The sequence below is a fragment of the Aphis gossypii genome, chromosome 2 (genome assembly GCF_020184175.1).
Source record: "Aphis gossypii isolate Hap1 chromosome 2, ASM2018417v2, whole genome shotgun sequence".
NCBI lineage: Eukaryota > Metazoa > Arthropoda > Insecta > Hemiptera > Aphididae > Aphis > Aphis gossypii.
In genome coordinates, this window is record NC_065531.1 from 39,740,570 (window position 1) to 39,754,681 (window position 14,112).

The 14,112-nt window shown below is 27.3% G+C and overlaps 1 protein-coding gene across 4 annotated transcripts in view; it reads right to left on the reverse strand.

The window, feature by feature from the left end:
- Nucleotides 1-1,119: 1,119 nt before the first annotated feature.
- The window catches only part of LOC114129476 (formin-binding protein 1-like), a 32,177-nt gene continuing 19,184 nt past the window's right edge, over nucleotides 1,120-14,112 (reverse strand). For 2 of the 4 annotated variants that reach the window (XM_050200116.1, XM_050200113.1), the window contains exons 4-13: nucleotides 8,676-8,823; nucleotides 7,654-7,911; nucleotides 6,966-7,151; nucleotides 5,879-6,118; nucleotides 4,910-4,936; nucleotides 4,137-4,261; nucleotides 3,818-4,063; nucleotides 3,632-3,745; nucleotides 3,428-3,561; nucleotides 1,120-3,346 (exon numbers count right to left, since the gene is read on the reverse strand). In XM_050200116.1, the coding sequence (XP_050056073.1) occupies nucleotides 3,192-3,346; nucleotides 3,428-3,561; nucleotides 3,632-3,745; nucleotides 3,818-4,063; nucleotides 4,137-4,261; nucleotides 4,910-4,936; nucleotides 5,879-6,118; nucleotides 6,966-7,151; nucleotides 7,654-7,911; nucleotides 8,676-8,823 (1,633 nt within the window). In that variant the 3' untranslated portion in view covers nucleotides 1,120-3,191. The remainder of the gene's footprint in view (nucleotides 3,347-3,427; nucleotides 3,562-3,631; nucleotides 3,746-3,817; nucleotides 4,064-4,136; nucleotides 4,262-4,909; nucleotides 4,937-5,878; nucleotides 6,119-6,965; nucleotides 7,152-7,653; nucleotides 7,912-8,675; nucleotides 8,824-14,112) is intronic. The other 2 variants (XM_050200115.1, XM_050200114.1) reach the window with 2 other exon arrangements.

Below are 14,112 nucleotides of genomic sequence, written 5' to 3' on the forward strand. Positions count from 1 at the left end.
CTCTGGTAACAGGTAAATTATATCTATGATACAATCACCACAGATTTATTATAAATATATATTAATTACTCTATAATATATCTTTGACAATCAGAATTAAAGAGATAGAATGACCATAATTAGTAATTACTAATTTGATTACAAAACAGTAGATAATTGAATGGTTTTTAATTATTTTTTTATTTTGAAATCAAATTCCCCCCCCCCCCCAAAAAAAAATAACTTAAAAAATTTACAGTTTATTAGATTTTTTATGAAGAATATTAGAATATATTCTAAAATATGAAAAATAGGCTAAATGTCAAAGTATTTTTATCTGTGTATAAGCCAATAAAGATAAAGTGTTGACTAAAGAAAAAGATTTAAGAAACCAGGCGGTCTTAGGTAGACCGCAACCTACAGCGGCTGGTAGACCTCATACTATATGACAGTCAAATATTCTCTCATGTACAAAATATACTTTAATATGCAAAATAAATGTTTTCCTACTAACTCTATGATGGCTAAATTGTCCACATTTTATGTCCTCGTAAAATTGAATAAAGTCAATAAAAATATGTAAAAACCTAAAGATTTGCTCTCTTATTATTAATTACATAATATGTTTAAACATAATAAATACATAACATATTTTTAAAGGTACTATCTATTTAGTTAATGCAGTGCCGGTGCTAGGTTTTTTGCTGCCCTGTGCTAAACTGCCAATTACCTATAAATGCCGCCCTTATATAATTTATATATTTTTATTAATAAACAATGTCACACCTAAAATTCTAAAAAAATTTTCCGCCCTGTGTCGCACATGCCTTGCGCCAGCACTGAGTTAATGACGTTTTAATCTAATAAGAAATACAATTTGTAAAAATAGAGTAGTTTCGGAAGTAAGCGCGTCCAAAATAGTAAACTTCTTGATTACATTTTTAAATTTTGAATTAAATTTTATATTTTCATTTGTCCGTGATCTACTGCTATAGTGCTATTAATATATCAATAAATCATTTTTATGATTCAGAAAATGTTTCAACAACACCAATCTGTTTATACAAAAACGTTAAAATAGTAAAATAAAGAAAGTTCTCAAACCAAGAAGTCAGTCATCATAGAGTTGAATACACAGTATTATCATTAAAAATGATATTATATTAATACACTTTATACATAAAACATAATTTATATGTATACCAAATATTACTCTTATTATATAATTTTTACAATATTATCTTACACAAGTTATCCACGACTCTAGTAGTCTCAACATTTTAGTTTCGATCACATAGATGGAATTAGGTCTTAAATAGTAATTGTTAGATATATTCAGCTATAACAGATTATTTAAACACTTTCTTCTTTTTTATTTCACTCTGTAAATTTTGTCTAAGGGATCAATCTATAATTTTGTGTAGATTTTGTCAGCAGCCTTAAATAAAATAAAAATTTTTTTAAAACAAGAACAAAATTATTGAAAAATTTAGTTAAACGAGGACAGATAACTGTTATTCTATATTAAATTTTCATGTAGAAGTGTTAGGTAATATAATTGTAATGCCATTCAAAATATAAGTACTTAATATCAAAAATGTTTCGTAAAAAAATAAAAACAACAATAATTTATAAAATAACAATACAAACACATTGTTAACAATTGATACGTCGTGTTAACACACTGTCAAATGACATTACGTCAACTGTTTTTGTTTAAAGTTATCAAATAATAAAGTTGAAGATAAGTAAAGAAAAATGACGTAAGGCTTTCTGACAGTCTAGCTACTGGCTGATTGCATTATTTTTTTGATATAATATATTAATTATATCAATTAATATCCATATTATGGAAACATAACTTAGTACATTTTTCATATTCCAATAGTGTCAAGATTTCTGGAAATAACAATAGATTCTATTTTAAAATTTTCCACTGATCTAACATTTGAAAAAAAAAAAATAAGGAAATGTATCCATTATAATTTTTAAACAGTTTAATAAATAACAAATAATAATCATAGTAATTATTTTCTTTTTACATATGGTTAGTACTTAGTAGTGTAAAGTTTAATAATCAATGTATTGAAACAATAAATAGTGATATGTTTTTAAGGCATTTTAATATAATATAATATATAATATATATATATTGTACAAATCAGACTATACTGATACACGATACACTATTAGTATAGAAATGGGATTAAATGAAAAATGCTGGTTATATGTATTAGGATAATATAAATAATAATAATAATAAAAAAAAATTATAACTATCATTGATTATAAATAGTATAGCATTAGAATAGTATTTATAATCAATGCAACAACTCATAAAAGTGTTGTCTGTTTGTTAATTTTGTTCGCTTATGTTTCGTAAATATTATTATTTTACTTTATTTCATTGAATAATAACTTAATGGTTTTATTATTATTTTTAGTATAACTTATATTAAAAAAATATACATAATTCATTTTTAACTATTACATACATATAAGTATATATTATATATAGAAATAACACTCATCTGGTATTTATAATAAGTTTGAAAGAACACAACCTACTTTTCAAGTTCAAATATTAGAAATCTGTTTTAAAAAAATACACAAATAGATGATTAATTGACAAAATTGTTACTTATGTTATTTGAATATTCAGGTCGAAAGGTGGAAAATTGAATAAAAAAACCAATATATAAACAGCGTTAAAAAAAAGAAAAAAACAATATTTGGAACTAAAGAACTTACGATTAATAAAACAAAATAATGGTGGACGGAAACTCTGTATAAGTTGAAAACTTATAACATTTTCGTTTTGGCTTTCAACAGATTAAGACGGGAAACAATAATAAAACACAGTGGCGCAAATAAAAAAATAAAATGTCAAGCAAGATGAATAGTTTGCCACTGGTTCATTTCAATTGCACATTAGTTAATGAAATTTGATTATCTGAAAGCAATAATTATAGTAATGATAATAATAAAAAAAAAAATTCCTAACTTAAAAAAATCCTACATGACAACTTGAGCTCGGACCGATTAAATATCATTTTCATTAAAAAATTGGCACTTTTCACAACCTTATGAAAAAAAAAAAAAAAAAATAATAAGTCTAAAATTATTTATGGATAGGGTGTTTTAGCTTAATATATACACAATTGATTTTAATGTCATAGGGTGTCATAAACATTTAAAACGAATGCCTCTGTTCAGCTAGAGTGTATTGAGATGTATGATGTAGGTACAAAACCTTCCTCAACATTGGGAGGTTGTCTTCTAACACGCGTCCATCCATCTCCTTGATCTTGTTCGATGATTAACAGTTGCTCTCCATCAAACATTGGTATTGATCCTTCGCTTGTAGCTGAAACATTCAATATTAGTGTAAAAATTGTGGTATAACATAAAGTATAATTAGAATATATAATTGAGGAGTTCTATTTACCTTCAAACGCATAGAGAGCAGTACAAGTTCCTAGTGGTGGCAAATCGTGAATATCATAATATGGTGGAGGATCTTCATCATTTGCCAATGAATTGCGTGAAGCACCCAGACTTACAGTCTCGCCAGAGTATCGACTGTAATTATTGTGTTAATGGTATTATATTAATAGTAAAAAAATATACTTATTCAATATTCAAAACTTACTTGTTTAACCCAACTGCTGGTATAGAAACACTGGAATCAGATGCTGACCGGCTCAGAGATTCATCTTCTCCAAGAGGAGCTCGTCCATCCGGTACAGACGTATTTAGCCTATTACTATGTATTAAATACAATACAATATAAATTATAAAGTATAAATTTCAAATTTGTCTAAAGTAGTTAAATTACTTGTGATTAGATAGGTTGTTAGTGCTACCATTGCCGATACCATTATGTTCAGTTAACTCATGTTTGCGTATACCCGCAGGACTAACATTACATTCAACTTCTTGTAAAAGTCCCTGGTACTTGGCAATATCAGAGTTGAGTTTATCGATACGCTGCGAACATTCGTTCAGTTGACCTTCTGTGGACATTGGGTCACCCAGGGCTGGATTAGATTCGTATACTCCTTTCATTTTCATTAAACCGTCTCTAAAAATATTAGACACACATTATACAAATATACGATTCAAAATGTATAAATTAAACTGTAAACAATTTGTACTTGGCTGCTATTTCTTGATGTAATTTTGCTTGCATTTCTTCTAGTTTTAGAAGAATCTTTTTTCGACGCTGATTTGGCGGTAATTCACTATAGTCATCCTTATCACCCGACGATGAAAGATTATTCTATAATAAGTTAACAGTTTTAATGAATAAATTATCAAATAGTATATAAAATTATTTAAAAATAATGTATCATGCTATTATAAAAACAACCAAAGAAATGATTAACACAAACAAAATAAACATTTAATTTAAATTATTTCAAGCTGTTCTTTTTTTCCACAAGCAAAATAATTATATAATGTGTGGGTCATTTAAAATTGTCAATATTTAAAAGTCATACAATTTTTTATTTATACATATATATATACATTATACACACATTTTAACATTTTAAAGTGGCTGTTTAAACCCATCAGTTTGATATTATTATTAATTAAAATTAGCTTTTTGCTTTTGTTAGTTATGTTAAAATCCAAAAACTTATAATAGAAATGAGTTAATACTAAATACTAAAACTTATGTTTATGATGTTTATATAGAATATAAATATAATTATTTATTAGTTATTATTCATTATAATAAGAAACTATTTATAACTAGGTTATCTTAATCCCATTATCCTTGTTATAAAAATATGAGGTTAATTTTTTTTTAATTTGTTATATTTTATTTAGTTTTTAATAATCATCTCTTTTATGATTTTTTTTGAGGTGAAAAGTTAAATACAATATTACTTAATAACACACTTAAAAAAATATTTTTTAATACCTTTACAGAACTGCATACGTCCATTAGCTTCCAAGTGCATGAAAAACATATAAAGCGAGCGTGATTAGCCATGCAGTTAGTAAATAATACAGTATAATAAAATTAATATATACATTTTAAAATATTATAAACCAACATTATGTACAATATACCCTAAAATATTCTTAAAATTATAGTAGTTCCGAAAATTAATAAAAGTTAATAAAAGTTAGTCGACTGACGATTTGTTTAATAACTGTGAGTAAACGACGTTATGATTCATATTGAAAATTTGGAAACCATGTTAATTTAATATAAACAGGACAAACACAGGATATTTGTAATTTATGGTGAAAAATGTGTATACTATGGCCATAATTTTGAGTAGCAGCGTTTCAATAAAAATATATTTATAATTGCGATCGCTATTAGACCAAAACATGAATGCGGTGAAAAAAAAGGCGCGTCGTTCACTAAGCTCAGTGTCGTTATTATTAATTGTGTTCCAGAAATACTGACCCGCTCAACGTTTGTATTTTATGAATGAATCGTACACGTGAAACCGTATACGTTTAAACGAGCTAAGGCCCAAGATTATACAATATAACGGTTTTCGTGCATTTCGTTTTAAATATATTTACAAAATATTTGTTAATTTTATTATGGTCAAATATTATCGTGGTCAGGTAAGTATTTCTAAGTAGTTAGAAAACGTTGATGTTTGATAAAAAATATTATGGCAATTTAATTGTTTTTCCCACGGATTTTATGTACTTACAGAAAGAAGAATTGGGATGGTATTGAAAATTTTTCAAGAAGAGCATATATTTTATGTTTCGTTGCGAAACATAATCGGAAAAAAAAAATAAAAAAAAAAACCGTTAAAATGACTACAATGTTATAGTCAAATGATAGGTACATTATATTATATATTAATTTTTTTTATTATTATCATAAATTTCTATAATAATTTTGATGGATAATATATACCTTGTTGGAACTAAATATGGCAAACAGACCCACACGCTTTTTCAGCTTGCCGGCCGACATGGTGCCCTTGACGGTCATCGATTCGGACCTGTGGGCGCCAACGCCCGATGATACGTAAGTGTTGCCGCTACCCGGCAATACGAGCGGCGTGGACTCACCACCACGGCTCAAATCGTCGAACGGGAAATCTCCGGGTGGTTCGAAACCAGATTTGTACCGTTCTATCACCAAAATCGTGTCCTGAAAGTTAAATAAATTTTAAAAATAAATGTATGATGAAATGCGGCTATCCGCAGGTTTATCACGCGGAACGAAGCAAATCAACCACCGTAATTTTTGGTTTCGGTCTACGATTTTTTTTTAAATATTTTAACAGACTTTTAAAAATAACTCTTATTTTTCGTCTTAACAATAATAATTGGACCAAAAACTGCGAATTAGAGAGGACTTATGGCACCATTGGCACCTTCCTCAAATTCACTTATGGATACGGTAGAAGAGAATTGTTTAGAAACCATTATCGTTAACATTTTTTAAGTGAAAAAATGTATTTCATTAATCGCATTGTTTATGTAAAATTTACGACAGTAAATACATCAATATTATACAGAGTAACGTCAGGCATTCTTACAGCCATTTTCCTTTTATAATATATATATATAGATAGATATATGTACATTTATTTAAATTCTAATTATTGTAAGTTTTAACTTTTAAGTAAATTTAATATACTTAAATATTTGTAGGCTATTTATGAATTGTCCTCCTACATGAAGTTTTCTTATTTAAATGAGTGCCTACTACTCATTTGTATAGTTAAAAGTGGAGAAGATGATTATAAAAAAGGAAGGTATTACGCAACAGGATATCCTTTAATTACTTATCCAAGTATTTGAGAATAGAGTATCTGAGTATGCTCTTACTAAATAAACTATAAATACCTAATAATTTCAAAAATCAGAATTCGAATAAATGCATCATTTAAGGACTCACTTATTGAGATGTGCATGTTTGGTGAATCACTCTGTACACACGGTACAAACATATAATATATTATCGCGTTGCGGATTTATCGACTTCCACTCACTTGTTTTTCGTTTACTTGATTGGCAGCGTTTATGATGCCGTCCAGACACTTGTTTATGATCGGGAAAACGTTGCGTTCCACGTCTGCCGAATGGGCCATGAAATGTCTGACGTTTCGAATGCGTTTCTCGTCGAGTTCCTGCAGCTGCCTGAACACCTCCGGCATCAGCGCTTTGTAATGTTGGCTCTGAATAACACATAGCGATTCAGTAAACAACAAATTAAGTACATATTATAAACCACGCACGCGACTTAACGTCGTGCTTAGAGTCCCGGAGTGGCTGCGTTGAACGTGTCCAAGTTATTATTATTGGGCGAGTATAAATATAATACATATACACCGAGATCACGGAGTTGTATACAGGGTGATCCTTGAAACAGCAGGAAAAACTATTAATTTCGAAAATAACCAATACACATTAACTTTTTAGGAAATGTGCAGGTAAGAGAAGTAAAAATTATTATTTTGCTTTAGGTCATATTATATTTAATTAATAATTTATGAAGGTACAATAGGTTTCCGTTCAAAACCCAAAAGTTGACAAAATATAAAAATTATACTAGAATTGCACTATCATAAAATTCTCCAAATAATGGAAAAGATAAGATTTTTTGAAATAAAATGAGTTGTACATAGGATGTCTTTATAAATATATAGAAATCGATTTTTGGAGTAACTATCATTATACCTGAAGCTCATTGGTTTTTTGCAGCTGGTTGGCATACTCGTTTTTCGACTCTTCACAGTGTTGGTTTTTGATGGCCATGTTCATCCGTTGTTTTTCAACTTCAGCACGGGACAAGTTGAGGTCAGCGTCGGCCCGCTGAAAGTTGTCCAGAGCCCTCTCTGCCTCTTTGAACGCTTTCTCGTAGTTTTTCCGCGACCTCTCTAGTGATGCCACCTGGTTGTTGATCATCGCTACATATTTCGCGCTGTCCTGGAGCAACTATGACAGAAATTGAAACACACATAAAAATATATATTGGTAATATGTTCTCACTAAAGAGATTATCCGATTTACCCCGTTCATAAAATACCCATTTTTTATGTATATATAAATAAAATACAATTTAAAACAAAATAGGTAGATATATATTGCATATAGCTAATTAACTTAATCACATTTTGAGATTTATGGTTTTAATTAAATTATATTCTTGATAATAACCTATAGTAATAAACAAACGGCCGTAAATAGATGATTTACATATTTGGCGATAGCTAAATTAAAAAAAAATAAATAGGTTGGAGGAGCAATGAAGCTATATTTTCTAATAATTATACCGATTACTAGAAACATTATATATACTACATTACTATATACAGTGTCTACGGAAAGCTTGAACATTTTCACGTCTTAAAAGGCTGAAAAATAAATGAATACAATGACAAAATATTCCTTAAAATATATAGGTATATTTAAAAATCTAAAATTAACATTTTTTTTAATATTTTTTCTAAAAAACTTTTTTTTCTAGACTCACGATGGATTGATAATGTTAGTAGTTCACTCAAAAGTATCACCAAAGGCTGGGAAGTTCATAATAAATAGGCCAAAAACCATGTCTTTCAAAAACTTATCTATATGTTTAGCTATTTATTTTAAACTAAGTATACAACACACAATACATAACTCATATTTATATGAAAAATCAGCTACGTGTAATATTGTTTTAATCTATATACAGAGAGTTTAATAAATGGACATACCTTTTTTCTCTCTTCTTTGATGTCCTTCACTAGATAATTGATTTCCCTGATGACGTCGGATTGGAGATTTTCAGCGATCACTTCGTGTTGACCTGCCAAATCGTTTACTTCGCACAACATCGCCTTGAATGCTTTACACGAGCTGTACCTAGCATACATACAAAATTAAATAAAAACTATTTAAGACGAATAACAATAAATAATCAAAGTAATAATAAAGCAATCGATTACTAAAGATTATTAACAATAAAATAATAACAATAGGTAATGAATACTACTATTTTGTGAAAAGAAAATGTCCTTATACTGTATTATATGTATATACCTATTATACCTACAGTATACATATATATTTATATGTTTATAGACGCGTTTTTCGTAATATATAGGTCACGTGTGTTCGTACTCGACTATTCGAGCGGCGTTGTTATAATTTTCTATACAATAATTTTGAGAAAAAAGACATGCTCGAAATTGATGAACAATTGGTAAATTTACATATAATAGTATACTGCACGGGTGTCTAGAAAGTTTGGATACGTTTAATTTGCATTAATGTAAAAACACTTTACACGACTAATGAGTAATGACTATTGGTTAGAAAAATACATTTAAAACATAAATACTTAGTACACTAATAGGCTAATTTTTTTATGAAATAAGTTTTAATATTAGAAAACACAATATTTAATTTAGTATCTAATTATTAATATGTAAAACAACGTTTGTAAAAACTTTTGTTATATAACAGTTCATGTTGGTTTTGTATATCTTTTAGGCGTTTAATTTGATTAAATATTAAACAAAAGGTATTGAGAAAAACTACTTAATTCGTATTGTTTAACGACATTTTAAGGACCAAATATTTTAAACATCATGTGAATAAAATAAATGTCCGTTAACTGGGCGCCACCCTCTCGTATTTATAACAATAAAAAGGGAAATAAATAATAATACAGATAATAAATATCTCTAACCTAACCAATTTAAATATTTTTAATTGTTCGTTTATATATTTTCATAATAAGAGTTAACATTAAATAATAATAAACATAATGAGAACATTTAAAATAAAATAACTAGATACTTATATAGCAAATTTTATTTTTAGCGAATTTGATTATATAACGTTTTCCCAGACTTTCGAGATGTATTTAAAAAAAAAAACGTGAGAACGTTTAATATACAGCGGCACGAAAGTTTACACTAACTAGCCTGTATAACAAAAAACAGAGAACTACTTTAACACGTTAGTTTATTTGATAAGATCAATCATAATATTATACATTAATCTGGGAAAAAATATCACTATCGAGTTATATGTTAATTCGAGTTAATTGTTTGTGTATACCTTAACTTTTTGACAATATTAACCCATTAAAGCATTATATAATAAAATATACAATATAAAAACGTTCTTAAACGATTTCGGCAAAAAGCCGTCCAACGCTTTTTTTTTGTTACCAACCATCGGGTATTATAAATTATAATAATTATAATTTATAATACAAAAAACAAATAACAGTAATATATAAAACGACGCACCTACTCGTTGGTATATTTTTATATATTATATACGAGGTACGTGTATTCATACCTAAACGATAACCAAGGACAAACGGATGACCGAATTACAAATAAAATAACATGTTAATCCGTTTTCGTTTTCAATAATCGGCATGCACCACCCTTGTTATCGTACCAGTCGAATTATTATATTATTAATAACACTGGGTCGCTTTGACCCTGAATAATATGAGTATGTATAAATATATTATAGTAGTAGATGTAGGATAATTTTAATTGACGAAACACGGGCAAGGAAAAGTGTATAGAAGGTCCCCCTTTAGTATCGATCCCCGTGAGTAGTTACGTCATCGTTATAGCCATCGTGACTCACGCGAGCTTTGGTCGTGAAAAAAATAAAGATTCCCCCACACGAACAAAATAATACTCTGACGGGGAAAAGATACAAAACTATCAAATCCACTACAAACAGAACAAAATAATGTTTTAAGACTCCAAAATGAATCCCATTTGGAATAGATCCGGGAGAAACGTGGGACATTTCTTTTTTATCAATTCGACAATTATTTGTTCGAGATTTAAATTACACACGATGAAACAAAATACTTTATTATTAGAAAAACAATACTTAAAATCTGATTATACTTAATTTGCATAATTAATATATTAAAAAGATTGGGGAAACAAAGACAGGACAACTCTCAAAGCAAACTTAAGTATCAAAGATAATTTTATAATTGTACATTTGTACCTATATAAAATAATTTAAAGTATTCTTCAAAAACAAAATTATTGAAATTTTTCTAATGCTTAAGTTCACGATAATGTTAATAAGATACAAGTATAATGTCGACAAAAATAAAATAATAATATAGAAAAAAAACGAAAATAATTTTAAAATTTTGGGACTTAAAGTTGAATAGTACAAGAATTGTCAAGACGTGCGGGCATCTCAATAAAAATATACCTATAAATACATTAAATTGATTTTTTTGGAGTAAAAAAATAAGCTTGTCATTTACACATACTATATAGTATATAAATATACATATAATGAATTAAAATATTGTCTTGGCATAACAGTATATTTTAAGTTTAGACTGTTGTAATAGGTCAATAGGTGTGACCATAAATTCCATACACAATAACGTTATATCCCTAGATGTGGTGGACATTGGAGGTACATTAATAATTATATTATATTAATTTATAAAATTTAAAATACACAAGCATAAATATATTATTTACACGTTTATACACGTATAAATGCAATCTGCAATATAATGAGTAATGATAAATTAATAATCAATAATATAATAATGGTGTCCTAAAATTATTCGGAAACTATTAAGTTTGTATACTAAACTTTATTTTGTCAGAACAAAATTGTATTCTGACTACACATTTATCATGTAGATAAATAGTGACAACATTTTAGAATTCTTAGAAGTAAAAACTAAAAACATGATTCATCGTATGAGCGGAATGTAGGTGCGACGAAAATGTCTGAGGTAAAAATTAAATTAAAATTTAAAATACAGCCGTAATCTAGTCAATAGTGTCCAATCGCTAACAACGATAGTACGTTTTTTTATAATTATTAAGTGATCAGATTTTGGTGTCGAACTTGTTATTACCTACTCAATACACCAGTAAAAATTCGATAGATTTGACTTGATATCGGAGGACTTCAATCTTCAGTAATATTCATATCTTAAAATTTTATTATAATCACTCTCATTAATATTATAATAACAGAAAAAATAGATTATCATTGTACTACTTCTTATGTTAAACGTTTGTACATTACATGCGAAATTTTAATTTTTAGCCAATTATGAGAATTTATGTTTTAATATTTTACGTACGTATAACTCATTTAAAAATTAAAATACCATAAAAAATCAACGAAAGAGCACATTCAAAGTTCAAATCTTTAACTTTGATAATAAGTCAATTTTTTCTACCTAATATTTAAGCTTACAACAAAATTAGTTTTTCTGAACTTAAATTTGATGTGTTACGGAGACAACAAGTGCCTAATATATGTGGATACTTAAACATGAGATTTTTATAATCTCTTAACGATCGAATACCTATAAATTAAGATATAATTTCAGAAAATCGTATATGCTATATAAAAAGATGTCTATTTAAATTGAGAGATCATATGTTAGTGGTTGGCATTTAGTAGAGTATATTGAACTTTACCAACTATACACTATGGCGACGATGGCCAAATTAAATACCGTGTTTTTATGATCTAGTCACAGAACACACGAAGGCTACATTAAACCTGTATTTTAATACTTTTTTTTATTTAAACTGATTTATATTTTGTTTGAGATGATGATGACCTGTGCATAGCTGCGTAACGTTTGTATTAAAAATTGTCCAACAACAAATGGAACTACAAAATCAAAAGATATTTTGGTTTTAATGTTAGAGTGATATTTGTATAAAAATTAGATGACAAATTAGCTTCATATTAATTATCACTATTCATCAGATTAAATTGCACAATTAAGTAGTATTCTTAACTCATGAGTTAGCTCAGTTAGCTGTTAGCTGACGATATATAAATAATTATTCGCTATTTAATAAAATATAGACAACTTAAAAAAAAAGATGGGTAGCACCGCTCTGTTATACACTAGGTACCGAGCAATTCATTATAATGAATTTAATAATTTTGATATCAATGATTTATCACACTAAAGGAAAAACAAATCTAAGCGTATACATATGTCAGCTTATATCATATTATAAGTAGGTATATTATTTTTGGTAAAGTAATAAAGCTATTAAAGTACTTTATTTTACTATAAAATATATCACCATGGGTTGGTTTAATTTTTGCGGCAACAGCTTAAAATTACTTCACGTATTACTAAAAGGTCACTATGTCTATTAAATTACATAAACGTCTGAAATCCCCATGAATAATGTTTTAGAATTATAACAATACATTAATTAACATTGTTATTGGTTGTTTGATATCTAATTTGAACTTTAAATGTCTATAAAAAATTGTGTTTACATACTAACATAGTAAGAACTACTATTATGATTTATGAGCAACCTTGTTTTACATTTTTAAGTCTTGGCTATAAAATTCAATATTTTATAAATTGTTTACTACAAATAATATAAATAATACATTAATAATTTACAAATTGATATGTTTAAACATTTTGTTAACATTTGAAGAAAATATCTACGTACTACGTTTATTCTTTTTAGAATTTCGTCAAAGTATTAACGTGAGTAATTTATTATAAAATATATTGGGACTGTATTTTTTATATTTTTCATTCAATTAGTGAGCAAATTAGAACAACTTATTGAAGAATCTTGTATTAAAATTTGAAACATTTTTACATTTTTAGAGTTGTCAAAATTATTTCACATATACTGTCTCTAGTTTATAATTTACTAAATAAAATTTATGTAAAAATGAAAATTGTATTACGATGTAAGTAAGTAAATTAATATAATATAGTTAGAAAAAATCTAATATGCGAGCAATCCTGGGTTTTAAACAGTATTATTAATCAGTATTGCAAATACATATAAATATAAAATGCACAAAAAAAAATCTATTAAAAATGCTAATTTTCCGCGTTCAAATTTCTAACTATTTAGGAACATACGAGATTAATTTTTAATAAATTATAAAATAAAAAAATTATTGTTTTAAATAAATCTCTGTTAATATTACGTTTATTGTTAAATATTAGTTCAAGAGTTTTATTATTTATAACTTTTTTTTTTGAACCACCGACACCGCGCTGGGGGAATAAGTTTCTTATTAATTCTTCCCCAACAGTTATTTTTAACTTATAGTTTTCTACGTTTAGACTTTAAAAGATAACAATCAAAACCAGTAGGTACCCACGTAATTTTATCG